General features: G+C 45.6%; 1 protein-coding gene across 2 annotated transcripts in view; it reads right to left on the bottom strand.

Annotated features, from left to right (window-relative positions):
- ABITRAM (actin binding transcription modulator) overlaps window positions 1-12,232 on the bottom strand; it is a 94,662-nt gene extending 82,430 nt beyond the window's left edge. The window contains exons 1-2 of one of the 2 annotated variants that reach the window (XM_073587854.1): window positions 12,015-12,232; window positions 3,851-3,943 (exon numbers count right to left, since the gene is read on the bottom strand). In XM_073587854.1, the coding sequence (XP_073443955.1) occupies window positions 3,851-3,864 (14 nt within the window). In that variant the 5' untranslated portion in view covers window positions 3,865-3,943; window positions 12,015-12,232. The remainder of the gene's footprint in view (window positions 1-3,850; window positions 3,944-12,014) is intronic. The other variant, XM_073587853.1, reaches the window with a different exon arrangement.
- Window positions 12,233-27,961: the final 15,729 nt, after the last annotated feature.

The following is a 27,961-nucleotide window of genomic DNA, read 5'->3' as shown; positions in this document are numbered from 1 at the left end:
AGCATATCCCGGAAGATGTCGTTCACAAAGTCCTGGAAGACGGCTGGAGCATTACAAAGCCCGAAGGACATCACCAGGTATTCATAGTGCCCATCCCTGGTGTTAAATGCCATCTTCTATTCGTCCCCCTCACGAATGTGAATCAGGTTGTAGGCACCCCGCGGATCAAGCTTAGTAAAAACCCTCGCTCCCCGCAAGCTATCGAAAAGCTCCGAAATTCTGGGCAGAGGGTACTTGTTCTTAACCCCTTCCCGACCAATGACGCCACATAGGCGTCATGAAAACCTGTGCCAATCTGACCTATGTGGCGTCATGACTTCAAAGCCCCCCTGAGGGTCGGGTGACCGGGGTCACTAAAAGGTCACCCGACCCGCAGATACAGGGGGCTTTGTTCTTCACCACAGGGGGCGTGGCTTCACCCCCACGTGGCTACGATCGCTCTGATTGGCTGTTAAAAGTGAAAGCCAGAGCGATGGTAATATTTCATCAATGAGAATTGATGAAATATTACAATCCAGATCCAACCCCCCCCCCCCACGACTCACGGGGTCGATCGGCACCCGATACCGACTGATGCCGCCGTCATCTGCTCCCTTCCCCCTTCTCTCTGAAAATAAAAAATTGGGGGCTAAAAAATTATTTTTGTGGAAAAAAAGATTTTTTTATTTTCACTTCTCTGCGTTATAAACTTTCTGTGAAGCACTTGGGGGTTCAATGTGCTCACTAGACATCTAGATAAGTTTTTTGGAAGGTCTAGTTTCCAAAATGGGGTCACTTGTTGGGGGTTTCTACTGTTTAGGCACATCAGGGGCTCTGCAAACGTAACGACGACCGCAGACCTTTCCATCAAAGTCTGCATTTCAAAACACTACTTCCATTCTGAGCCCTTACATGTGCCCAAACAATGGTTCCCCCCCATATATGGGGTACCAGCGTACTCAGGACAATTTGGACAACAACTTTTGGGGTCCAATTTCTCCTGCTACTCTTGTGAAAATAAAAATTTGCGAGCTAAAAAATCATTTTTTGAGGAAAAACGATTTTTATATTTTCACAGCTTTGCATTATAAACTTCTGTGAAGCACTTGGGGGTTCAAAATGCTCACCACACACCTAGATAAGTTCCTTGGGGCGGTCTAGTTTCCAAAATGGGGTCACTTGTGGGGGGGTTCCACAGTTTAGGCACACCAGGGGCTCTGCAGATGTAACATGACACCCGCAGACCATTCCATCAAAGTCAGCATTTCATAATGTCACTACTTCTCTTTCGAGCCCCGACGTGTGCCCAAACAGTGGTCCCCCCACATATGGGGTACCAGCGTTCTTAGGACAAACTGGACAACTTTTGGGGTCCAGTTTCTCCTGGTACCCTTGTGAAAATAAAAAAATTGCGCACTAAATCATTTTTTGAGGAAAAAAAAAGTTATTTTCACGGCACTGCGTTATAAACTTTTGTGAAGCACTTGGGGGTTCAAAGTGCTCACTATGCATCTAGATAAGTTCCTTAGGGGGTCTAGTTTCCAAAATGCGGTCATTTGTGGGGGTTCTCCAATGTTTAGGCACACAGGGGCTCTCCAAACACGACATGGTGTCCGCTAACGATTAGAGGTAATTTACATTTCACAAAGTCAAATGATTCTCCTTCCCTTCTGAGCCCTGCCATATGGGGTATCGGTGTACACAGGACAAACTGGACAACTTTTGTGGTCCAATTTCTCCTGTTACCCTTGTGAAAATAAAAAATAGCGTGCTTAAAAATCATTTTTGAGGGGAAAAAAAATTATTTTCACTGCTCTGCATTATAAACTTTTGTGAAGCACTTGGGGGTTCAAAGTGCTCACTACACATCTAGATAAGTTCCATAAGGGGTCTAGTTTCCAAAATGGTGACACTTGTGGAGGGGTTTTCACTGTTTAGGCACACAGGGGCTCTCCAAACACGACATGGTGTCCGATAATGATTGGAGCTAATTTTCCATTCAAAAAGTCAAATAGCGCTCCTTCCCTTCCGGACCCGGCCGTGCGCCCAAACAGTGGATTATGACCACATATGAGGTATATGTGCACTCAGGAGAAATTGCCCAACACATTTTAGCATCCATTTTATCCTGTTGTCCATGTGAAAATTAAGCTAAAAGAAAATTTTTGTGAAAAAAAGTACTTTTTTTTTTTTTTTTAACGGATCAATTTGTGAAGCACCTGGGGGTTCAAAGTAATCACTATGCATGTAGATAAGTTCCTTGGGGGGTCTAGTTTCCAAAATGGGGTCACTTGTGGGGGAGCTCCAATGTTTAGGCACACAGGGGCTCTCCAAACGCGACATGGCAACCACTACTAAATATTCCAGCATGTTTTCCATTCGAAAAGTTAAATGGCGCTCCTTCCCTTCTGAGCCCTGCCGTGCGCCCAAACAGTGGTTTATGACCACATATGAAGTATCGGTGTACTCAGGAGAAATTGCCCAACAAATTAGCATCCATTTTATCCTGTTGCCCGTTTTAAAAATGAAACAATTGATGCGAAAAGAAAATTTTTGTTGGAAAAATTAAAATGTCCATTTTTTTCTTTACACATTGCTTTAGTTCCTGTGAAACACCTGAAGGGTTAATAATGTTCTTGAATGCAGTTTTGAGTAGCTTGAGGGGTGCAGTTTTTAGAGTGGTGTCACTTTTGGGTGTTTTCTGCCATATAGACCCCTCAAAGTGACTTCAAGTGTGAGGTGGTCCCAAAAAAAAAAAAAAAAATGGTGTTGTAAATTTTGTTGTAAAATTGAGATCACTGGTCAACTTTTAACCCTTATAACTTCCTAACAAAAAAAAATTTGTTTCCAAAATTGTGCTGATGTAAAGCAGACATGTGGGAAATGTTATTTAGTAACCACTTTGTGTCACATAGCTCTCTGGTTTAACAGAATAAAAATTCAAAAATTGCAAAATTTTCGATTTTTTTTTCTTTTCACAAATAAACGCAAAAATTATCTACCTAAATTTACCATTAACATGAAGCCCAGTATGTCACAAAAAACATTCTCAGAATCGCTAGGATCCGTTGAAGCGTTCCTGAGTTATTACCTCAAAGGGACACTGGTCAGAATTGCAAAAAATGGCCTAACCATTAAGGTCAAAATAGGCTTGGTCATGAAGGGGTTAACGGTGATGGCGTTAAGACCCCTGTAGTCTATGCATGGACGTAGCTCCACGTTCTTCTGTACGAAGAAGAACCCCGCCCCTGCAGGTGACACTAACTTCCTAATGAACCCTCTTGCCAGATTCTCCTAGATGTACTGAGACATTGCCTCCGTCTCCGGGAGAGAGGATAAACTCGATCCAGGGGAGGCTCTGCACCAGGCAAGAGGTCAGTAGGACAGTCAAAGGGACGGTGAGGCGGAAGAGTCTCCGCAGCCTTCTTGGAGAACACGTCCGCATAGGCCCGATAGTGTTTTGGGAGAGAGGAAAGATCTGTGGGTACCTCTGTAGTAGCAAACTGAAGGGTACTCCCTCTGACATCTACCCTCACAGGATTTACTCCATCCCAGTTTTAACAGGCTCCGGCATTTATGTTCCGCGGTACTGCGGCTCTGTGACGTAACAGAGTCCGCTCCTGTTCACACCGGGTGACGTTAACCCGCGTGTGACCTTTTGTATATTGCTACTGTATATACATCCGCCATTACTATGCAGCAGTTTACCACCTCTGCACGGTGGACCCCAGGCTGCGAACGCACCTTACTATCATTTTATTATTTGGTGCGTTCCGCCAGCCCTAACACCAACTATTTTTTTTTTTTTTTTTTTTTTAAACTTCAAAAACATTGATCAGCATAATGGATTTGCACGGTTTCTGCACTTTACCTGATTTGTACCATCGTGTGAAATAACGATCAACCACAGAAGGGAATTGTTGAGATGCTTCAGCCATATAAAGATCAACAATAGCAGAGGAGCCTAAAAAAAAAAATAGTGGGAAGTAGTAAAATATTTTAACTATAATCAAAACAGAACTTTGGTTTAATTACCACAAAACTTAGAAAGGACTGCATGGCCCAGAGACTGAGGAGAGCCACGGATTCACAAACCTGTTAATATAACTTGCACTCTATTAGATTCTGGAATGTGCACACAGAATATCACCCAGTGTGTAAATAATAATAATAATCTTTATTTTTATATAGCGCTAACATATTCCGCAGCGCTTTACAGTTTGCACACATTATCATCACTGTCCCTGATGGGGCTCACAATCTAAATTCTCTATCAGTATGTCTTTGGACTAAAGATGACAAGAAACCACATGGACAATGCTAAAATATGATGTCCTAAAGTAAGAATATGTAATCTACACCTCCAATAAGCAGGTTCAGATTCGTGCAAAACTTTGAGACAACTTCAAAAAATCTGTCTAAAAATTGTCGTCACGTTCTGGCAAGCAGGGTACAAAAATCCCAAACTTTGTGCAATATGCATTTTTCATCACAATTTGTAACTTTTTAGAACTTAAACCCCGATTCATTAAGACCAATTCATTCATTCTACCAATCTTCATGAAGGTAGAAGATCAAAATTCATTAAGAGGTGTGTGCTGTCATGCACTACTGTCAAAAATATATGCCAGGTAGGAGCAAGCATACATTACTCTTATAATTTACTGCATAAAGTTGGCATAAATTATGATGAATCTGCTGGTCGTGCTCGTCTTCACCCGATCCAAGCTCCGCTCACTTATATAAAAGTTGGTGAGGACTGGCATGAAAACGCCAAAAGTCGCAAAATGTTTTCACAGCTTTTAGATGTGCAAAAACGTTGCAACACTTCAATGTTTGCGTCCCCTTAATTTATACCAAAAGCTGGTAGAAACTGTTTGATAAATGAGGGTTAAGGACTTAGTAACAAAATCAGAAAAGCTGGGGATCTGACATCTTCTGTCAATGTAGCAATCACTGTTCTTAATGAGAGTCAGGGAGCCTTGACCCCCACTATTCACTAAAACAATCTGGCTAAGAGCAATTTGTAGATAAGCAAATGTTTAAGCCAAAGGAACGTGAAGTTCAGGCGCGTTGCTGAGGTTCAAGCACTGAGACATGCACTGATCGGCAAGACAGGAGAAATTTTATTCCAGTTACAAACTGGAGTGGCAGGTGGGACGCCAGACCGCCACTCCATTCATTCTCTATGGGGCTGCCGGAAAAAGCCAAATGCAGCGTTCGGCAGCCCCATGGGGAGTGAAGGGAGCGGCGGCGAAACATGTCCAATGCTGCTCCTCTCTAACTGCAAGTAAACAAATATTTCTACTCAAATATTGCTAGCAGAGGTCTGTCAAAGAGGCAGAACTACAAATCCCAATATCCCATGTGGTAGAAAGCAGCAGACCCTCATCGTTCCCATAGATAACATTACTGTGCTGCAGGACCCCAGGATACATGCCAACATCCCATGTGGTAGGAAGCAGCAGACCTTCATTGTTCCCATACATATTACTGTGCTGCAGGACCCCTGGATACATCCCAATATCCCATGTGGTAGGAAGCAGCAGACCCTCACTGCTCCCATACATAATATTATGCTGCAGGACCCCTGGATACATCCCAATATCCCATGTGGTAGGAAGCAGCAGACCCTCACCGCTCCCATACATAATACTGTGCTGCAGGACCCCTGGAAACATCCCAATATCCCGTGTGGTAGGAAGCAGCAGACCCTCACTGCTCCCATACATAATATTATGCTGCAGGACCCCTGGATACATCCCAATATCCCATGTGGTAGGAAGCAGCAGACCCTCACCGCTCCCATACATAATACTGTGCTGCAGGACCCCTGGAAACATCCCAATATCCCGTGTGGTAGGAAGCAGCAGACCCTCACGGCTCCCATACATAATATTATGCTGCAGGACCCCTGGATACATACCAATATCCCATGTGGTAGGAAGCAGCAGACCCTCACCGCTCCCATACATAATACTGTGCTGCAGGACCCCTGGAAACATCCCAATATCCCGTGTGGTAGGAAGCAGCAGACCCTCACTGCTCCCATACATAATATTATGCTGCAGGACCCCTGGATACATACCAATATCCCATGTGGTAGGAAGCAGCAGACCCTCACCGCTCCCATACATAAAACTGTGCTGCAGGACCCCTGGAAACATCCCAATATCCCGTGTGGTAGGAAGCAGCAGACCCTCACGGCTCCCATACATAACAATACTGTGCTGCAGGACCCCTGGATACATGCCAATATCCCATGTGGTAGAAAGCTCAGACCCTCACTGCTCCCATACATAATACTGTGCTGCAGGACCCCTGGATACATCCCAATATCCCATGTGGTAGGAAGCAGCAGACCCTCACAGTTCTCATACATAATTATGCTGCAGGACCCCTGGATACATTCCAATATCCCATGTGGTAGGAAGCAGCAGACCCTCACCGCTCCCATACATAATACTGTGCTGCAGGACCCCTGGAAACATCCCAATATCCCGTGTGGTAGGAAGCAGCAGACCCTCACCGCTCCCATACATAATACTGTGCTGCAGGACCCCTGGATACATCCCAATATCCCATGTGGTAGGAAGCAGCAGACCCTCACCGCTCCCATACATAATACTGTGCTGCAGGACCCCTGGAAACATCCCAATATCCCGTGTGGTAGGAAGCAGCAGACCCTCACCGCTCCCATACATAACAATACTGTGCTGCAGGACCCCTGGATACATCCCAATATCCCATGTGGTAGAAAGCTCAGACCCTCACTGCTCCCACACAATACTGTGCTGCAGGACCCCTGGAAACATCCCAATATCCCATGTGGAAGGAAGCAGCAGACCCTTACAGTTCTCATACATAATTACGCTGCAGGACCCCTGGATACATCCCAATATCCCATGTGGTAGGAAGCAGCAGACCCTCACCGCTCCCATACATAACAATACTGTGCTGCAGGACCCCTGGAAACATCCCAATATCCCGTGTGGTAGGAAGCAGCAGACCCTCACCGCTCCCATACATAACAATACTGTGCGGCAGGACCCCAGGATACATTCCAATGTCCCGTGTGGTAGGAAGCAGCAGACCCTCACTGCTCCCATACATAACAATACTGTGCTGCAGGACCTCTGGATACATCCCAATATCCCATGTGGTAGGAAGCAGCAGACCCTCACCGCTCCCATACATAACAATACTGTGCTGCAGGACCCCTGGAAACATCCCAATATCCTGTGTGGTAGGAAGCAGCAGACCCTCACTGCTCCCATACATAATACTGTGCTGCTGGACCCCTGGACACATCCCAATATCCCATGTGGTAGGAAGCAGCAGACCCTCACCGCTCCCATACATAACAATACTGTGCTGCAGGACCTCTGGATACATCCCAATATCCCATGTGGTAGGAAGCAGCAGACCCTCACCGTTCCCATACATATTCCTGTGCTGTCGGACCCATGGATACATCCCAATATCCCATGTGGTAGGAAGCAGCAGACCCTCACCTTTCCCATACATATTCCTGTGCTGCCGGACCCCTGGATACATCCCAATATCCCGTGTGGTAGGAAGCCGCGGACCCTCACCGCTCCCCTACATAATACTGTGCTGCAGGACCCTGGGTACATCCCAATATCCCATGTGGTAGGAAGCAGCAGACCCTCACCGTTCCCATACATAACAATACTGTGCTGCCGGACCTCTGGATACATCCCAATATCCCGTGTGGTAAGAAGCCGTAGACCCTCACCGCTCCCATACATAACAATACTGTGATGCAGGACCCCTGGATACATACCAATATCCCGTGTGGTAGGAAGCCGCAGACCCTCACCATTCTTATACATATTACTGTGCTGCCGGACCCCTGGATACATCCCAATATCCCATGTAGTAGGAAGCAGCAGACCCTCACCATTCCCATACATATTCCTGTGCCGCCGGACCTCCTGTGTGGTAAGAAGCCGCAAACCCTCACCGCTCCCATACATAACAATACTGTGCTGCAGGACCCTGGATACATCCCAATATCCCGTGTGGTAGGAAGCAGCAGACCCTCACCATTCTCATACATATTACTGTGCTGCAGGACCTCTGGATACATCCCAATATCCCATGTGGTAGGAAGCAGAAGACCCTCACCGCTCCCATACATAACAATACTGTGCTGCAGGACCCTGGATACATCCCAATATCCCATGTGGTAGGAAGCAGCAGACCCTCACCGCTTCCATACATAACAATTCTGTGCTACAGGACCCTTGGAAACATCCCAATATCCTGTGTGGTAGGAAGCCGCAGACCCTCACCATTCTCATACATATTACTGTGCTGCAGGACCTCTGGATACATCCCAATATCCCATGTGGTAGGAAGCAGCAGACCCTCACCGCTCCCATACATAACAATACTGTGCTGCAGGACCCTGGATACATCCCAATATCCCATGTGGTAGGAAGCAGCAGACCCTCACCGTTCTCATACATATTACTGTGCTGCAGGACCTCTGGATACATCCCAATATCCCATGTGGTAGGAAGCCGCAGACCCTCATCATTCTCATACATATTACTGTGCTGCAGGACCTCTGGATACATCCCAATATCCCATGTGGTAGGAAGCAGCAGACCCTCACCGTTCCCATACATATTACTGTGCTGCAGGACCCCTGGATACATCCCAATATCCCGTGTGGTAGGAAGCAGCAGACTCTCTCTGCTCCCATACAATACTGTGCTGCAGGACCCCTGGATACATCCCAATATCCCATGTGGTAGGAAGCAGCAGACCCTCACCGTTCTCATACATATTACTGTGCTGCAGGACCCCTGGATACATCCCAATATCCCGTGTGGTAGGAAGCAGCAGACTCTCTCTGCTCCCATACATAACAATACTGTGCTGCAGGACCCCTGGATACATCCCAATATCCCATGTGGTAGGAAGCAGCAGACCCTCACCGCTCCCATACATAACAATACTGTGCTGCAGGACCCCTGGAAACATCCCAATATCCCGTGTGGTAGGAAGCAGCAGACCCTCACTGCTCCCATACATAACAATACTGTGCGGCAGGACCCCTGGATACATCCCAATATCCCATGTGGTAGGAAGCAGCAGCCCCTCACCGCTACCATACATAACAATACTGTGCTGCAGGACCCTGGATACATCCCAATATCTCATGTGGTAGGAAGCAGCAGACCCTCACCTTTCTCATGCATATTACTGTGCTGCAGGACCCTGGGTACATCCCAATATCCCATGTGGTAGGAAGCAGCAGACCCTCACCGTTCCCATAAATAACAATACTGTGCTGCCGGACCTCTGGATACATCCCAATATCCCGTGTGGTAGGAAGCAGCAGACCTTCACCGCTCCCATACATAATATTATGCTGCAGGACCCCTGGATACATCCCAATATCCCATGTGGTAGGAAGCAGCAGACCCTCACCGTTCCCATACATATTCCTGTGCTGCCGGACCCCTGGATACATCCCAATATCCCATGTGGTAGGAAGCAGCAGACCCTCACCTTTCCCATACATATTCCTGTGCTGCCAGACCCCTGGATACATCCCAATATCCCATGTGGTAGGAAGCAGCAGACCCTCACCGTTCCCATACATAACAATACTGTGCTGCTGGACCCCTGGATACATCCCAATATCCATGTGGTAGGAAGCAGCAGACCCTCACCGCTCCCATACATAATATTATGCAGCAGGACCCCTGGAAACATCCCAATATCCCATGTGGTAGGAAGCAGCAGACCCTCACCACTCCCATACATAATATTATGCTGCAGGACCCTGGATACATCCAAATATCCCATGTGCTAGGAAGTAGCAGATCCTCACCACTCCCATACATATTATGCTGCAGGACCCCTGGATACATCCCAATATCCCATGTGGTAGGAAGTAGCAGACCTTCACCACTCCCATACATAATATTATGCTGCAGGATCCTGGATACATCCCAATATCCCATGTGGTAGGAAGCAGCAGACTCTCTCTGCTCCCATACATAATATTATGCTGCAGGACCCTGGATACATCCCAATATCCCATGTGGTAGGAAGCAGCAGACCCTCACCGCTCCCATACATAACAATACTGTGCTGCAGGACCCTGGATACATCCCAATATCCCATGTGGTAGGAAGCAGCAGACCCTCACCACTCCTATACATAATATTATGCTGCAGGACCCTGGATACATCCAAATATCCCATGTGCTAGGAAGTAGCAGATCCTCACCACTCCCATACATAATATTATGCTGCAGGACCCCTGGATACATCCCAATATCCCATGTGGTAGGAAGTAGCAGACCTTCACCACTCCCATACATAATATTATGCTGCAGGACCCTGGATACATCCCAATATCCCATGTGCTAGGAAGTAGCAGATCCTCACCACTCCCATACATAATATTATGCTGCAGGACCCTGGATACATCCAAATATCCCATGTGCTAGAAAGTAGCAGATCCTCACCACTCCCATACATAATATTATGCTGCAGGACCCTGGATACATCCCAATATCCCATGTGGTAGGAAGCAGCAGACCCTCACAGTTCTCATACATATTACTGTGCTGCGGGACCCCTGGAAGCATCCCAATATCCCATGTGGTAGGAAGCAGCAGACCCTCACCACTCCTATACATAATATTATGCTGCAGGACCCTGGATACATCCAAATATCCCATGTGCTAGGAAGTAGCAGATCCTCACCACTCCCATACATAATATTATGCTGCAGGACCCCTGGATACATCCCAATATCCCATGTGGTAGGAAGTAGCAGACCTTCACCACTCCCATACATATTATGCTGCAGGACCCTGGATACATCCCAATATCCCATGTGCTAGGAAGTAGCAGATCCTCACCACTCCCATACATAATATTATGCTGCAGGACCCTGGATACATCCAAATATCCCATGTGCTAGAAAGTAGCAGATCCTCACCACTCCCATACATAATATTATGCTGCAGGACCCTGGATACATCCCAATATCCCATGTGGTAGGAAGTAGCAGACCTTCATCACCACTCCCATACATAACAATACTGTGCTGCCGGACCTCTGGATACATCCCAATATCACATGTGGTAGGAAACAGCAGACCCTCACTGCTCCCATACATAATATTATGCTGCAGGACCCTGGATACATCCCAATATCCCATGTGGTAGGAAGCAGCAGACCCTCACCACTCCCATACATAATACTGTGCTGCAGGACCCCTGGAAACATCCCAATATCCCATGTGGTAGGAAGCAGCAGACCCTCACCACTCCCATACATAATATTATGCTGCAGGACCCCTGGATACATCCCAAGTGGTAGGAAGCAGCAGACCCTCACCGTTCCCATACATAATACTGTGCTGCAGGACCCCTGGATACATCCCAATATCCCATGTGGTAGGAAGCAGCAGACCCTCACCGTTCCCATACATAATATTATGCTGCAGGACCCCTGGATACATCCCAATATTCCATGTGGTAGGAAGTACCAGACCCTCACCGCTTCCATACATAATATCATGCTGCAGGACCCTGGATACATCCCAATATCCCATGTGGTAGGAAGCAGCAGACCCTCACCACTCCCATACATATTACTGTGCTGCGGGACCCTTGGAAACATCACAATATCCCCTGATGTAGGAATCCAAGAGTTTACTGAGGATTCACAGCAAGTGTTTTATTACTGAATATTGGGTAACAGCCATTCTGCTATAATTATTGGGGGGAAAGCTGCCCGGCGAGACCCCCACTAATGACAGGAATTCTCAGCTCTGCCAATATCTACTGTCAGAGAAAAAAGTCCTATCAGGAAGGTAAGATGTCAGTATATCCAAAGGAACACTCTCCTCCTAATGGACATGGTGCCCAGCCGGCACACCAAGCTCCAGTATTTAGGCTGTGCTGGGACTTGTAGCTCCACCACCGCAGGGGACTAGAGGTCCGGCAGCATCACAGCTCACTCTCACACAGCGCTCACCTCACGTGCTCTGGGCGCTTACACCGGGACTGGGACAAACACCACACTATTTCCGGGATGCACTTTCGTCTCGAAGATCAGCTGAATATTGGCGCCGGCTGATTCCTCACAGCCTGCAGTGGTGCAGGGAGTGCTGAGGCTATGGCAGCGGTGTAAGGCAAGAGCATTAAAAGCAGCACAAAAAAAGGAAACCCTGTGCTAAGTGCATTTAGGGAGGAGTCTGTTTGCTGCCTTTAAGCTAGCGATTTTTTATGCTTTCGTCCCCCTCCCTCTTCTTCCATAACTCACTATTACTGTATGAGCTTCATTTTTATGTCAGACGAGTTGTCGTGTTAATTAATAGCGCCCCAAAATGGTGAAATAAAGCATCACTTCTGCCATTGGGTTTTGGGTTGTCTGCTCCTGGTCAGTGAGATTATAGCAAATTAAAATCAGGGTTTTTTTTTTCCTCTTTTACTAGATTCTGAATTTTTCATAACCGCTAATATGTAGAAATAAAAACAATTGTTTGTGTGCTCGGTGTTCATGGCGATTGTGCTGTGTGAGGCGGTTTGTTGTGCACTGAGCTGCTGTTTGTATTGATATCATTTTGAGATTTAATCTGTTTTCATCACATTTAGGCCTTGTTCACACGGTCAGGATTTGGTGAGTTTTTTACCTCAGTATGTGTAAGCCAAAACCAGGAGTGGAACAATCAGAGGAAAAGTATAATAGAAACCCGTCACCACGTCTGGATTTATCACAAATAAATACAAATACTGAGGTAAAATACTGAACGTGTACATGTGGCCTTATTTGGGGAAATGCAACAAAGTTTTAGTTTTTTTTATTTTTCAGCATTTAATGTACGGTGTAAATTTGTATTGTTAGATTATTATAGCGCCATTTATTCCATGGCGCTTTACATGTGAATAAGGGCATAAATAATTAAAACGAGGACAATAATCTAGAACACAACGAGTCACTGGTTGGCACAGGAGGAGAGAGGGTCCCTGCCCGCGAGGGCTCACAGTCTACAAGATTAGACTTTTAGGCCAGGATCACACATGCGAGAAACACGGCAGCAGAATCCGCACCGTGTGCACATACCCTAAATGGATCCCTATTGCATATGTGTTTGGGCGTCCAAAACTCCGCCCACCTGTTAGGGCTGGCGTTACACACCAAATAATAAAGATGGTAATAAGGTGCGTTCACAGCCCGGGGTCTACCGTGCAGGGGTGGTAACCTGCTGCTCAGTAATGGCGGATGCTATATGGCGGTATACTATAAGAACACACGCGGGTTAACGTCACCCGGTCTGTACAGGGGCGGACTCTGTTGCTTCACAGAGCCGCACTACCTCTGAACATAAACGCCGGAGTCTGTTTGTGCTCATAGAGCTCGGCTAAAAAAGCGCACAGTGTATGGCCAGAGAACTCTACCCCAAGGACACGGGGTTAGAGTCCTTCTAGGCCCACTGGATGCGCGGGGTTGCTGCCGCGAGTGCCGCTATAGACGCTGGCTATGGAGCACGTGCAATGAGGTGTGCCGAGTCCCTGGTGAGGCCTGATGCCTGACTTAACCTCAGACCTACCTACGCCTAAGCCTGGGCGCTAGCAGGCTAGGCTGCACAACACATGCGTACCAAGGGTAGGGGTTTCTTAATGAGTCATTCACCAGAGACATTCATACGTGCATACATCACTCACTCCACATAGTCTGTAAATACAGTCTATCCTAGTGCATGGGCGAGCGGCCATGCGAACCTTTTATAGCCACGGGCATCCGGGACCTTCCTGGCTTCTCGGATGGGCCAATCTGAACACGAGCAGGACCTGAGCATGTGACCCTCGATCTCCAATAGGAGATCACTCCACGGGCATGCTCAGTGGCTCGACATGAGGACGTAGTCCCTGGAGAATCTCGCTGCTGAGCAGCATGCATTGTCATAGCTGTGCCAGAGATGGCAGCAGCAACGAAGTCCACAGAGTTGGCCTGGGCAGAGCTCCGGGGCCAACGAATCTGCTGAGCAGGCTCCACTGCGGCTGAAGAAGAATGGGAAACCGCTGGGTGCAAGGCTTTGGATTCCTGCTGTGCAGTGGCAGGAACCTGACGCCTAACACCACCTACCGCATAAACCCTGCCCACTTGCTAGGAACCTATTAGATTGCTGAGTGGGTGGAGTTTTGTTCGGGTGGGCGGGGTAACGTCTGCCGAACACCAGGATTTTCCGCCCAGTGAGAGGCTAAGCCATTCAAGGATTTTAGTGGCTCTTCCATCGTTCACAGCAGGGAGCCGGCTCTTTGTGTCGGATCGTTTGCGAACGACACATCACTAGCCCTAAGAGTAAGTGCACAAGCAGCACATTCAATGTGGACTTTCCTCAACAAAATCATGTGACACGTGTGGATCTTGTCACATACAAGTGACACACTGTGGATTTTTAAATGCGCATTTGAGTGGGCATCTCCCACTCGTATGTATTTACTCACACCTTTCCTGGAGGAATATCAATGCATATTTATAAGTATCTAAGGCTATGTGCACACGGTGCGGATTTTGCTGCAGATCCGTAGCATTTCTGGCCCTGCGGGTCCGCAGCAGAATCTGCTGCGTTGTACAGTACCATTTTACCCTATGTAAAATGGAAACCACTGTACACATGCTGCGGAATTTTCCGTGCGGTTTTGCTGCGGTTTCAAATCCGCAGAAAGAAATGACATGTCACTTCTTTTCTGTGGATTCTGCTGCGGTTTAGCATCTCCTCCATTGTAGAGGTGATAAACCGAACCGCAGGGCAAAACCGCAGCCTAATCTGCCGGTAAACCGCAGGTCTTTTGACCTGTAATTTACCTGCGGATTTTTACAAATCCGCAGGGGGAAAATCCGCAGCTACAAAAAATATTGTGCACATAGCCTAATGGTCCCAGGACTGCGCTTTGTTACATTATCATCACAAATCTGTTCTGTCAAAACCACACAAAAGAGCCCTGACCCTAAAAATGGCACAGAGCGGACCGAGAGCCAGTGGGGCTATAAAGCCCTTAGTCAATTTTACACTGCAAAAACACCATCATATGAGAAGAGTTAAGCTTTTATGGGGGGAGGGAAGGAACCGAATCAGCAATCGAGAAATACATAAAACATAACTTTTAATAATAAATGTAAAAGCTACCAAAGATAGTAGTGCAAGTAAATCACTAAATCAAGAACCACAAAAAATAAAGGAGGTAACTGTATGAGTCTCTATAACAGATTACTACCAATATATACATGTGGCTATTCCAAGTCCAAAATTTTTGAGAGATTGGACCAGAAAAATACTTGGACTAAACTAATGCAAAAAAGGCCAAGTAGAAAATGAACAGTTTCCTTATCAGAGGAACTAAAAAGGCCTCTACCCTGTAAAGGTTATCAAGGAATATGCCTATTCATGTATATAATAAGGACATAACAATAAACCCATCAACAAAGAAATGTGAAAAGGAAAGATCTCACCACATGAAGATGGAGGATGTCCAGGATCAGATGTCCCATCAGAGTCATATCAGGTCAGGAAAAAAGGGGGGTTCACCCTATACAAGCCCTGTTTGAACTATAACTGACACCCATGACTCCCGCCCTAACAAGGGCAGTCCACATCTAATCCCTATAAACCATAGCCCTACAAAATCCCTGTGCATCCCGACGCGTTTCGTCACTAAATGACTCTTCAGGGGACATATTAGCACAAACTGGGCATCATGACAGAGTATACAGGCTGCCTCCTAAGATGAAAATGGAGTGAGGCAGACTAATGAGGAGGGCACTTAAATAAACTGCCAATCAAATAGAACACATCCACCTGAGATGACTTGGAACGCACGCCGTCCACCATTGGTCCCTGTGGGACGCAGGCACATGATGAGTGTATCAATGGAAAACGCCCACCCTCCAAACCATACAATAGTGTGTAAACGCCGGCGTATCCCGCGGCAAAGGCCGCCCTGTTTCCGGTTGCGTCATACTGCCCAAAAGCAAAATGGCCGCCGCACTTCCGGTCATGCGCACTCATCGGTGCCAGCAGAAAAAATGGCCGCCACACTTCCGGTCATGCGCACTCATGTTAAAGCAGCACCCATATAACGGAAGTAAAGCATGCGACAAAGGTCGCAATGCTGCTAGAAGGCAATATCGTCATGCGCACTTAAAACAGTCCATAAGCCAATATTAAAAGCGAATAGACAGATCATACATCTCTAAAAGGCCTCAATCATGAAACAATTACCAAAAATATTAATCCAATCAGAGGCCTGAAGAGAGCATTACCAGAATCAAAGATAAGATGGAAAATGACAAAAATTCAAACTCAGAATAAAAGGTAGCGTAAACATATAAAAAAGGTATTTTACAGTATATACAAAGGAAATATTAAACACATATATCAAACCCTAGATGTAGCAGCCAAAATTGAGTTGATCATTAAGCCCTCTTGGGGTCATGGTATTCAAACAAAAAATCCACTTGGTCTCTTTTTGTAGAATGATACGATCCCAATTACCACCTCTTGGTGGTTTTTTTACCCTTTCAATCCCCAGAAATTGAATGGAATTAACATTCCCTCCTTGGCACTGATTAATATGACGTGAAATAGGGGTATCTCTCTTATGGATAATGTCTCCAATATGTTCCCCAATCCTTCGTTTGAATTCTCTAATGGTTTTACCCACATATTCTATGCCGCATGTACAAGTGGCCTTGTAAATGACTCCCTTGCTGCTACAGTTGATAAATTCCCTAATTTGATATACCTGTCCTGTAACATTACTGGTAAAACCAGCACCAGGAGAAATGTGGGAACAAGCAACGCAGTGGCCACATCTGAAGCAACCATTAACATTAGTAGGCAACCAAGTAGTACGGGAAGGTCTGGTGAAATGACTGTTGACCAGCCGATCCCTTAAGGAACGGCCTTTCTTGTACGTGATTAAAGGTCGTGTCGAAAGTACACCTCCAACATCCTTATCCATTAATAACACGGGCCAATGTTTGGCCAGGATAGCACGTACAGCACTTGCTCCATTATCAAAAGTGGTAATCAACCTCATTTCACCTTTATTTTCAACTCTGGGTCTGGGTCTAAGGAGTTCCATTCTACTTTTACCCTTAGCATGTTTGTAGGCCCGTTTTAGAACATCAAGTGGATAACCCCTATCCAAAAATCTGTCTCTAAGTTCTCTCGCCTGTCTTTCAAAAGATTCATCTGTAGAGCAATTTCTACGTATCCTGAGATATTGACCCTTGGGTACTCCACGTTTAAGATGTATAGGGTGGCTGCTGTCCCATCTCAATAAAGAATTAGTAGCCGTGGGTTTCCTATAAGTACAGGTGGTAATAGTACCATCATTTTTCCTCTCAATCAATATATCAAGAAAGGACAATGAAAACGGGTCAATCGCAGAAGTAAAAAATAAACCACAATCATTATGATTCAGAGTGTCAACAAAAGCAGAAAAACTATCCTTCGAACCCTTCCACAAAATCAGGATGTCATCAATATATCGAACCCACAGCTCAATTCGTTCCATAACATCCATGCCACTCCTAAAGACCTGAGTCTCCTCCCACCAGCCCAGGAACAAATTTGCATACGCCGGGGCACATGGACTCCCCATAGCGGTGCCCCTGAGCTGGTGGTAGATCTTGTGATCAAACAAGAAAAAATTCTTAGTGAGACAGAAACGAAGTAGCTTGATGACGAATTCGCTGTGGGTCCGATACTGACATCCTCTAGTGTTAAGAAAATATAACACGGCTTCAAGCCCCTTATCGTGAGGTATGGAGGTGTAAAGCGCCTCCACATCAATACTGCCCAAATTAACTTCGGGATCAACACATAATCCCTCTATTCTCCGAAGAAGGTCAGGGGTATCCTGCACGAAGGATCGTAATGAGGCAACAAAAGGTTTCAAGACACGGTCTAAATAAATGCCAATGTTGTGGCTAATACTGCCCATACCTGACACAATAGGTCTCCCTTTTAAAGGGGAAAGACCCTTGTGTAATTTCGGCAGGCAGTAAAAGGTAGCAACTATTGAATCTTTAGGCATTAAAAAATCAAATTCAGATTTGTCAATAACTCTCATGGATAAACCCTCATCCAGGATACTTTTGAGTTCAGACAAATAATCAGAGGTAGGGTTATGATCCAAAATCTCATAACTCACTCTGTCCTCAAAGAGGGTCTCACACATTTTAGAATATTGTGTAGAGTCAAGGATGACCACATTGCCACCCTTATCTGAGGGTTTAATGACAATGCGGTCATCCTGCTCAAGCTTATTGATAACTGCCATTTCTGTTTTCGTTCAATTATATCTAGAAAAGATCTTCTTTCCTTGTAAGGATTTCAGATCTTCTGTAACCAAATTTTCAAAAATATCTATAGCAGACACATCTCCAATGGGAGGGGGCATTTTAGTGCTCCTATTTTTTAATTCAGTGAAGGGACCCCTTCCAAGGTCGTTAGGGTTCATTACACCAATACTAGATAACAGGCGTACGTCTGGCAACAAATCAACAGGAATCCCCATATCCAAACAGGTACGATTATCCTGTTGCAGAAAAAACTTTCTCCAACGTACCTTACGTAAAAACAAATTAAGATCTTTTATAGACCGAAACAGATCAAAGTCTGTACTGGGGACAAATGTGAGACCCTTTTGCAAAACCTGTAGTTCTTCACGGTTGAGCACCCTAGAGGACAGATTAACCACTTGTATACCGTTAGTGACCAATGAAGATACTGAATTAGGGACACGACTATTGGGTAAAGTGACATTAGAATAGTTATTCCCAGGAACAGTACTTATTTCCGTACCGGATGTTGACGGTTCCTTAAAGGATAACTCTGATCTAAAAAATGCGATCCTGTAATAGTATCGGATCTATCCAGAGGACTACGATAACCACGGCCTCTAACTCTACCTCTATTCCTCCCCCTATTGCTTCTACCCCTTCCCTCAGTATCAGAGAAGTCAGTATCTGTAGAAGACAAATCAGTTTCAAGATCAATGTTGTTATTACGATTACCAATAACCAAATAGGCCTTGTTATCATTAAAATCTTGAGCGTCCCTCAAATATTGGCGATGTTTACGCTCCTTAAGATGATATTGGAAACGCTCAAGATTAGTTTCTAACTTACTTTCCTTTATTGAGAAGTCAGTCTCCGTAGAGAATTTTTTGGTAACTCCAATTTGATCTCTCAAACGGTCATTCAAAAGACTCAAAGTTTTCTTTTCCTCCTCCAAGAGGAGTTGCATAAGACGAAGAGAACTACTTGTAGCCTCTTTTTCCCATTTGGCAATGAAACTGGGGTTCTTGTGTCGTGCCCCTGCAGAAATATTAATTCTTAATCCTCGTGGGACAATACCCGCCTTTAAATAATTTTCAAGGCTCTGTACCTCCCACCATGATATAATCTGGTCACGATATACCTTAGTGAGTTCTTTAAAAGCAACACTATATGTATATCTGAAGCGCGGTTTCCCTTATCTATTTCACACGGCCATAAGCGCCTGCCACCCACATTACATAATAACTTTCAAATGGGGCCCCTCCAATGCCAAAATACATGCGCGGCTCTGCTCCGTACACCTCGTACACACGCGACTCCGCTCTGTACACTTCGCATACGTGCGGCTCCGCTCCGTACATGCGCGGCTCTGCTCCGTACACCTCGTACACACGCGGCTCCGCTTCGTACACGCGCGGCTCTGATACATCCACCCTGTAAACCCCTCCTGACCCCACACAGAAACTTTACCTCATCCAGCACCATGACAACCAGCACAGCAGAATCCTGCATACATCGAGGCTCCTGATTATGTGACCCCTGACTCCTCCCCTCCTGTGACCTCATCACAGGTCCTGTGCGCACACAGCACACAGACAGAGCTGGACCGGACCATGATGCACGGGGGGGTCTGCAGAAGCTGCGTCAGGATTTAATAAGAGGAGAAGCCTGAACAAAAGGTAGGGGGGCCCAGGGCCCGAGCGCGGATCGGGATGCCAGTGTGATTGGGCGCCGGGCGGGTCCCCCTAATCACCGGGCCCCATACACTTGTAAGGGCTGTCATGCCCTGATGATGGCCCTGCAAGGGCTCAATGTACTGTTAAATCCCCAAATTAAATTTTTTAGCACTCCCCTTGAACCTCAGTGACAGCTGTCACTTGCCCAGAGTAAAGTGCTGTCAGAACTGAATCTGCATCACTGCACATTAATGGAATGACATCAGGAGCCCTCACCACATTCTCTCTGCAGATGCTTGCTCACTTACGGGTGTATGGGCATAGGGAGCAGGGATCAGAGCATGACCACACTCTATTTATGCACATTGAGTTCAGGCAGAGCTCATTCTGGGCAACTGAGTGCTGTAAATCAGAATCGATGAAAGATAAAAATGCAAACTGGGGGGTATAACAGTACATCGAGCCCATGGCCATGTAAAAGGTGCACCAAAGCCCCCTCATTTGCATACAAATTACTTAAATTTCTCAGTTGCTAATACACTAACATGTATACTGCTCTTATGATTTGATGCACAAGTCCTTTATCTAACTAATTAAATAGTATATTTTGCATTTTGAAGGTGAAAACTTCCTTTAATAACTCAACTGTAGAGTAAAAAAGAAAAAGCACGGCTGCATATTTACCAATACTTTCTAAGGCCTCTTTCACACATCCATATATTTCAGGTACCGGAAAAACCAGTACCGGAGATATCCGTGTCCGTGTGTACTACGTGTAGCAACCATGTGCCACCCGTGTTCCGCATCAGTACCACATGGACAGCTGCAGGGGAAGAAGCGCTACTGTAACTACTGTTGTTTCCCGGCGGCTTGTGCTGATGCCGGCTGTCTTGATTCTCCCCTGCTCTGCCAGCGAGCAGAGGAGAACGATGAGCGTTATATTAACGTCCGAACAACAGCAGGTAGGGGCTGTGGAATACCCCGATCATCCGCACCTACTGTCACTGTTATTAGCGACAGCAGGTGACGGATGATGGGGGTAACAGTCCCAAAAGCTCCCACCTGACAGTTTTGCCTGGCTGGTTATCAAAAATAAATTGGTACCCACGTTTTTTTAAATTATTATTTATTTAGAGCTCAGGCGCCGGTGATTAATACTCCCATCAGCCTCGCCTGCTCTCGCTGTTTTTAGCGGCAGCAGGCATAGGCTGATGGGAGTAGTAGTCCCATCAGCCAACACCATTGACTGGAAGTAAACTCTTTATCTCTTATCATAGCGGCTCATTTGACAGCGTGGGAACCACAGCTCTCTGACCGACAGTAATTATTTTACTTACCGCTGAGCAAAGCCAGTGTCATGCACATGACAGAGTGGCAAACACTGGATGTTTGGGCCCCCCATTCAAGTGAACATTACCCGAACTTCAAGTTCGCCCATCTCTAGTCCCCAATACAAAGTCTATAACAATGATCCCCACTTAATATGATATTACAATACTGGTGTCTTTTTATTTAACTGCTACTGTACACTCTGTATTCCAAAAAACATCATTTTCACCATATTAAAAGGTTGCAAGACTTAAAAAAAAAGCCATAACACAAGATGCCTCAGGTGATGTAGAGGATTATATATTTAACTGTCCTAATTACCCAGTCGATTGACCATGGTAATTTCTTTCTTACTGATAGTCTCATGTGTCAAACTAATGTAACAGTCTGCGTCCTGGAGCTTTGTTTAAAGTTCATCTTAGTGGATACAGAAATTAATAATGACAATCTGCACCCTGCTTTCTGTTGGCCTTATTAGTGTCATCATTCTGTACATATCTAAAGAATGTACTTTTGGGACTTGATGTTATCAGATAACATAGACAAACAGTTCTTATATGTAGTATATTCAGCCATCAATTTTACAAACCTCTAGTATGTTATGTACCTTGTTTTCTAACCATAAATATGGTCACAGGAATTGAATAGATTTTTAAAGAAGCAAATTTGCTTAAAGAAACTTACACTGTTTTTAATTTAATCAGGAAAGGATGCAGATGTTTGATTTTGTTTATTTATTTTACTGACTTTTATAACACCATTAATGCCACAGCATTTTACAGACATCATCATCACTGTCCCCACTGGGGCTCACAATCTTTGGAGGGTGGGAGGAAACCCGCACAACACCATATTTGTACTGGCCCAGTTAATAAAGTTACTGTTTCCTGCACAGTGAACTTCTGTCAAACCAAAACCTAAAGAACATAAGAGAAATGTTAGTAATCTGTGACTGCTGAATGGGAGGCCTGTGAATCTCGTTACCTCCCGGCATTCCCAGCTTTTCCTTTGATTAGCTGGGCTGAATCAACATCGTGTTTGCATCACATCACAATGATTGCACCAGCCCTGCTAATCAAAAAAAGAGCCAGTAGGAAATGAGATTTTCAGGACTCCCATCCAGTGGTCAACGGTTACTGACCTGCTTGATTGACCTGAGTCCTGAAAATCGATTCTCCCACCTCTAATTTGGTCCTTAGAAGATCTTAAAATTGTTCAAATAGAACACATGACAAATTGCAGGGTGTCATTATCTGTTTAACAAAAAGAAAATCAAATTGGATAAGCAGTGTGTGAAAAAAATTACCATGAGTCAATTACTTTTAGAATCGACTTTGACTTGAAGTATTCATTTTCTGGGTGACAATATTAGTCTCTCTCATAATTTTGGAGGAATCTCAACCCACTTTTCTTTACAATGTTGCTTAAGATCTTTGAGGTTTGTGGCCAATTGTTTCTGAACAACTCACATAAGGTTCCACCACACTATTTCAATTGGGACACTATTTCAATTGGGTTGAGGTCTGAATTATGACTGGGCCATTGACACCTCTTGGTTCTTTTTTCTCATAGCCATTTTTGTGGATGTCCTGTGTTTGGGATCTTGGTCCTGTGGCATGGCCAAGCTGTTGCTCTTGGATAAATGACCTTACATTTTACTCTAGAAGACTTTGGTACACACATGAGTTCATAATCAACTCAATGATTACATGGAGCCATAGCTGACCCAAACATGCTAAATTATGTCTTTAGAGTGTGAGCGGTAGCTCTTGGATTTTTGGGAATTTCTCTGTTCATTGCATGGCTAGATCTTGGGGCATATTTGCTGAGACATCCACTTTTGGGAGGAATGTCAGATTGTCATGATTGATTCCGTGAGACAGTGAAGGGTCAGAATATCTGGCGATACATGCACCTGCACTGGATGGATCTTCTTTGCCTTCAAGTTAGCTGTGCAGATTTCCATTGTTCTGGTGTTGCAAGGGTTAAACAGTTGTGTTTGTCTCCTAGAGCTCTCCTCCTGAGTTATGTCAGCTGTTCTGAGTTTGCCACTCCCCCTGGAATAAATGCTCCACTCTTAGTTTGAGTAGTTGCCAATGATAGCTTGCTATAACGCTAGGTTCACATTAGCGTTTGAGTCCACAGCGTATCTGTCATGTGCCCCGTCCTGTGTGACACGGCCAGCAGGCCGGTAACTAATACAACAGGACACGGCACGTGTAATTGTTCAGTGTGACGCAGCCCGCAGGCCGGTAACTAATACAACCAGACACAGGGGATAGGGAAACATTTACAATGGTGGGCCCTGCGATAGGGACCAGGGGACGTGGAGACCTCCTGCACTCCCCTTAGTCAGTGTCCCTAACACTCCTAATGTTCCCTATGCCGGTTCCGCACCGGGCGCCGCTCAGGAACCTGTAGCCCTGGCACACCCTACACCTATCCCTTGCTAGGGAGCTGGGTGGCGCAGGCACTGGCCCCACCGCTGCACTAACACCAACATGAGGAAAAGTGACAAACAGGGAAACACTTAGCTTTGCTCTGATGCACTTGCTCCTGGCAACAAAGTCCAACACCTGAGTGCACTTCCTCCCACCGTGTCCAACACCTGGGTGCAGCTCCACAGGAACAGCGTCCAGCACCCGAGTGCCGCTTTGGAGCAACAGAGTCCAGCACCTGAGTGCAGCAGTCCAGCAACAGTGTCCAGCACCTGAGTGCAGCTTCCAGCAACAGAGTCCAGCAACTGAGTGCAGCTCTACACCATAGCTGCCACTCCACCAAGCTTTGCAAGGATTCTTCACTGACACCATAGCTGCCACTCCACCATGCTTTACACGAACTCCTAGCTGACACCATAGCTGCCACTCCAGGACTCTCCTAGCTCCTTTCTTCACCCAGGATGGTTGGAAAAGCCCAACAATATCACCAACGTGAGTGAGCACAACTGACACACCTTTATTGAGTAAACACACCTGTTAGTGATTCCTGTGCAATTACACTAACCACCACCGGGGGCAAAACTATCTCTAAAAACACCAGTGCAGTGACCATACTGGCCACCGGGGCAAAACTATCTCTAAGCACACCAGTGCAATGACCATACTGGCCACCGGGTCAAAACTATCTCTAAGCACAAAGCTTAGCGAGAGAAAAAAAAAAGGTTACCAGTGCACTTATCTAACATGATCCAGCATGGATCATGACAGTATCATCCGCATACGCAAATGCATGCAAAAATGCATGTTTACGTAGTGTTTTTATGCGCATCATTTTACACATGACGGAAAAACTGTGTGTGCATGCGTTTGTATGCGTTTTTGCATGCGTTTGTGTTGTTTATGCGCATGTGTTCGATATGACACCAGACAAAAATGGGCATGCCTCATGGGATTTCTATATGTATTTTGAATAACGCATGTGTTTCGAATGCATGCGTACGCATGTCCTTGCGTACCAATGCGTTCCCATAGACAGTAATGAAATTTTTTAACACACTCATCTGCATGCCTGCACATATTTCATGGATTTTTGGTGCCTCAAAAAAGTCAACATGATGCAGTCTCCGCGCCCCGCCGCACACCGCGAAACGACGCATGTGTGCGCATGTCCCTGCGTACACCATGTTAAATATATGTACACATGACGCATACGGATCTATGCAGATAAAACGCTGCACACACATGTAAATGTGAAACCAGCCTAACCTGGTTTGGAGCTGGAGATGTGAGCTGTGTGGATAGTCTAGGAGTCGTCTCTGGAGATATGGCTGGAAGTGTGAGTGTTTTTTCCTTACCTTATCTCCAATTTGGTTTGCCTCACTTAACGGGAGAAGGTACAGAGTGTAATAATGTGGGCGAGCATGATGGAAAACACACAGTGGGAAATTTAGCAAGAAAATAATAAAGAGTGCATAATAATGGCATTCAAGAGTAAAAGGTATGAAATCCAGCAAAGTGAATAATCTATATAGATATAAGGAGTGGGGATGGAGAGGGCTGAGGGAAAATGTAAGAAAGGGAGGGAATGAAAACCCATCAATAATCACTGTGGGCAGGACACCAGGCTGAGGTGCTAAATAACAATATAAAGTGAAAATATGCATATGAAGTGCATAGTGCATAGTAAAGGCCCCTGTTACATTTAGCGATGCACCAGCAATCCCGACAACTATACGACCCGGTCAGGATCGCTGGTGCATCGCTAAATGGTTGCTAGTGAGCTGCCACACAGGCAGATCTCACAGCGATGTAGCGACGCAGCAGCGGTCGTTACTTACCTTTCAGACACGGCGATCCTGATGTCCTCCCGCCCACGTCCACGCGTCGCTTGTCGGCGCCAGCAGGAAGCCCAGCAGGAAGCGCCCGACGAGAAATGGAGCTGGCCGATCAGCAATAATCAGCGGGGGAGCAGGTCGGAGGTATCACACATAGCGATATCGCTGCTGCGTCATAAAATCGGTGACGCTTTAGCTATATCGCTAGCGATATCGCTATGTGTAAAGGCCCCTTTAGGTGCTTGTGATGATAAGGTACAGAATGACGCCTGGAGTACATTCCATAAAGATAATTTACAAAAATTGCTAAAGTGCAATCATAGCACTAATAATCGTAGCCCCTGTTTTGAAACCTTCAGCTCAAGTCTCGAGATTGTTTTAATGATTGTTTGTCCGAACAAATCCGTTTGACTCTTAAAAATTGTCCAGTGGGAATTCCTCTAATAGTTGAAATGGAGTGGCAGGAAGTGGCGTGGAGTAGAGTGTTGGTTGCTGTTGGTTTCCTGTATATATCTGTGGTAAGATTACCATTGGGTATGGTGTCAATCTGTATATCTAGAAAGTCAAGTTTTTTCCCCACTTTGTATGTTAATTTGATATTTAAATTGTCATTAAGACTATTCATAAGTAAATCCAATTCCTGTCTTGAGCCATCCCATATTATCCACACATCATCAATATATCACATCCAATGATGTGTGTTCTCGAAAGATTTCTCTTTCTCATGCCCCTAGAAAGAGGTTGGCATTCGATGGGGCACAGGATGCCCCCATGGCCGTGCCCTGCCGCTGGACCTATATTTGTTTGTTAAGGATGAAACTGTTATGCGTGAGTATGAATTCCAAAAGCGTCAGTAAAAAAAAATACTAACTGTGGTTCCAAATTGCTTGTTCTAAAAAACTATGCGGTGGCTGCCAAACCGTCTTTTTATGTCTGATGGACATGTAAAGTGATTGTACGTCAGCGGTGACCATCAGCATATCCTCGGACAAGTACATATTGTCTAATCTGTGTTGTGCCACCGTGGTATCTTTAATGAAAAAGGGTAGGCTGGCCACCAATGGTTTTAAGATGTGATCCACCGTGTCACAAATGATCTAGCAAAGGCCCTCATTACCAGCCACTATCGGTCTCCCAGGAGGCTTGTTAGGATCCTTATGGACTTTGGGTATGAGGTAAAAAGTGAGAAGTTTAGGTTCAAGTTTACGATCAAGTCTCTAATAGATGTTTAGGAGCAATCCCTTCCGATACTGATTTTTCTAGGATGGAGATAAGTTCACTCTGTAAGGCAGGAAAGGGATTGGAGGGTATTCTGCGATAGCAAGTGATGTAATTCAATAGTTTTTTTTGCCTCGGAGTCATACATATCTTTAGGCCATATAACCAGGTTACCCCCCTTGTCTGCTGCCTTGAACACTACGTCTTCCCATCCTTGTGATGTGTTATGAGCTCATTTTCTGCTCCTCCAGTTGAGAGTTCTCCTTCCGTTCTCCCTCTCGTGGTGACAGGAGGTAGTGAGGTTGGTTTAAGTGGTAGTGATCTGCCACCTGATGAGACGGATAACGATTGGATCTCTGGAGTATCAGACTGGATATAAGACAGCCGACGCCCTATCCTGCTGCTGGTGATTCGGTCTGCTTCTCAGGTCTTGGACTTCAGCTCTCTTCCGGTCTTCTTAAGTTAGGTTTGTTTTTTGCTGGTGTTCACACTTGCGCTTGTTGGTCAATTCAGTTTCTTGTGTGGTCAGCTTGCCTCTGCTGGGGCTATGCTGAACTTCCACTAATACTTATCTGTATTTGCCAATTTGCCTTTTTGTCCCTTGTTGGATTGGCCTCTTTTTGCTCTGTTTCAGAGTGTTTCGGAGTGCTGATATAGTGGGAGAAGTCTGGTGACTTCAGGGTTAATTTTGCTATCAGACGTGTTGGACATTATTTTTGGTAGGGTTTTTTGGCAGATTGCAGACAGTGGCTTTCCTTTCCTGTCCTTTCTAGTTGGTCGGGCCCCATCGTTTGCTCAGCCTATTTTCCTGCCTGTGTGTGTGTTTTCATCTTGCTTCACCGTCAATACATGTGTGGGGGCTGTCTTTTCCTTTGGGGTCTGCTCTGGGGCAGTTAGTTTTCCCTTTTCTTGCTTTGGGTTTATGTAGTCCTCCGTCGGTGACGAGGCGTCTGGGAACAACGTGGGAGCGCTCCACTGCTGCTGTTGGTTGTGTGGTTGGGTTCAGGGATCTGCAATCTGCATAGTGACCAACCTCTCTGGTTTTCTGGGACTTAGCTTTTTGTTGTTCCTCCTCGGTGACCCATTCATAACAAAGATGATACTATGTGCATTTCGATACGAGGTAACATCTG

The sequence above is a fragment of the Dendrobates tinctorius genome, unplaced genomic scaffold (assembly GCF_039654945.1).
Source record: "Dendrobates tinctorius isolate UK_male_01 unplaced genomic scaffold, ASM3965494v1 ptg000102l, whole genome shotgun sequence".
Classification (NCBI taxonomy): domain Eukaryota; kingdom Metazoa; phylum Chordata; class Amphibia; order Anura; family Dendrobatidae; genus Dendrobates; species Dendrobates tinctorius.
This window is presented reverse-complemented; position numbering and strand designations above follow the sequence as displayed.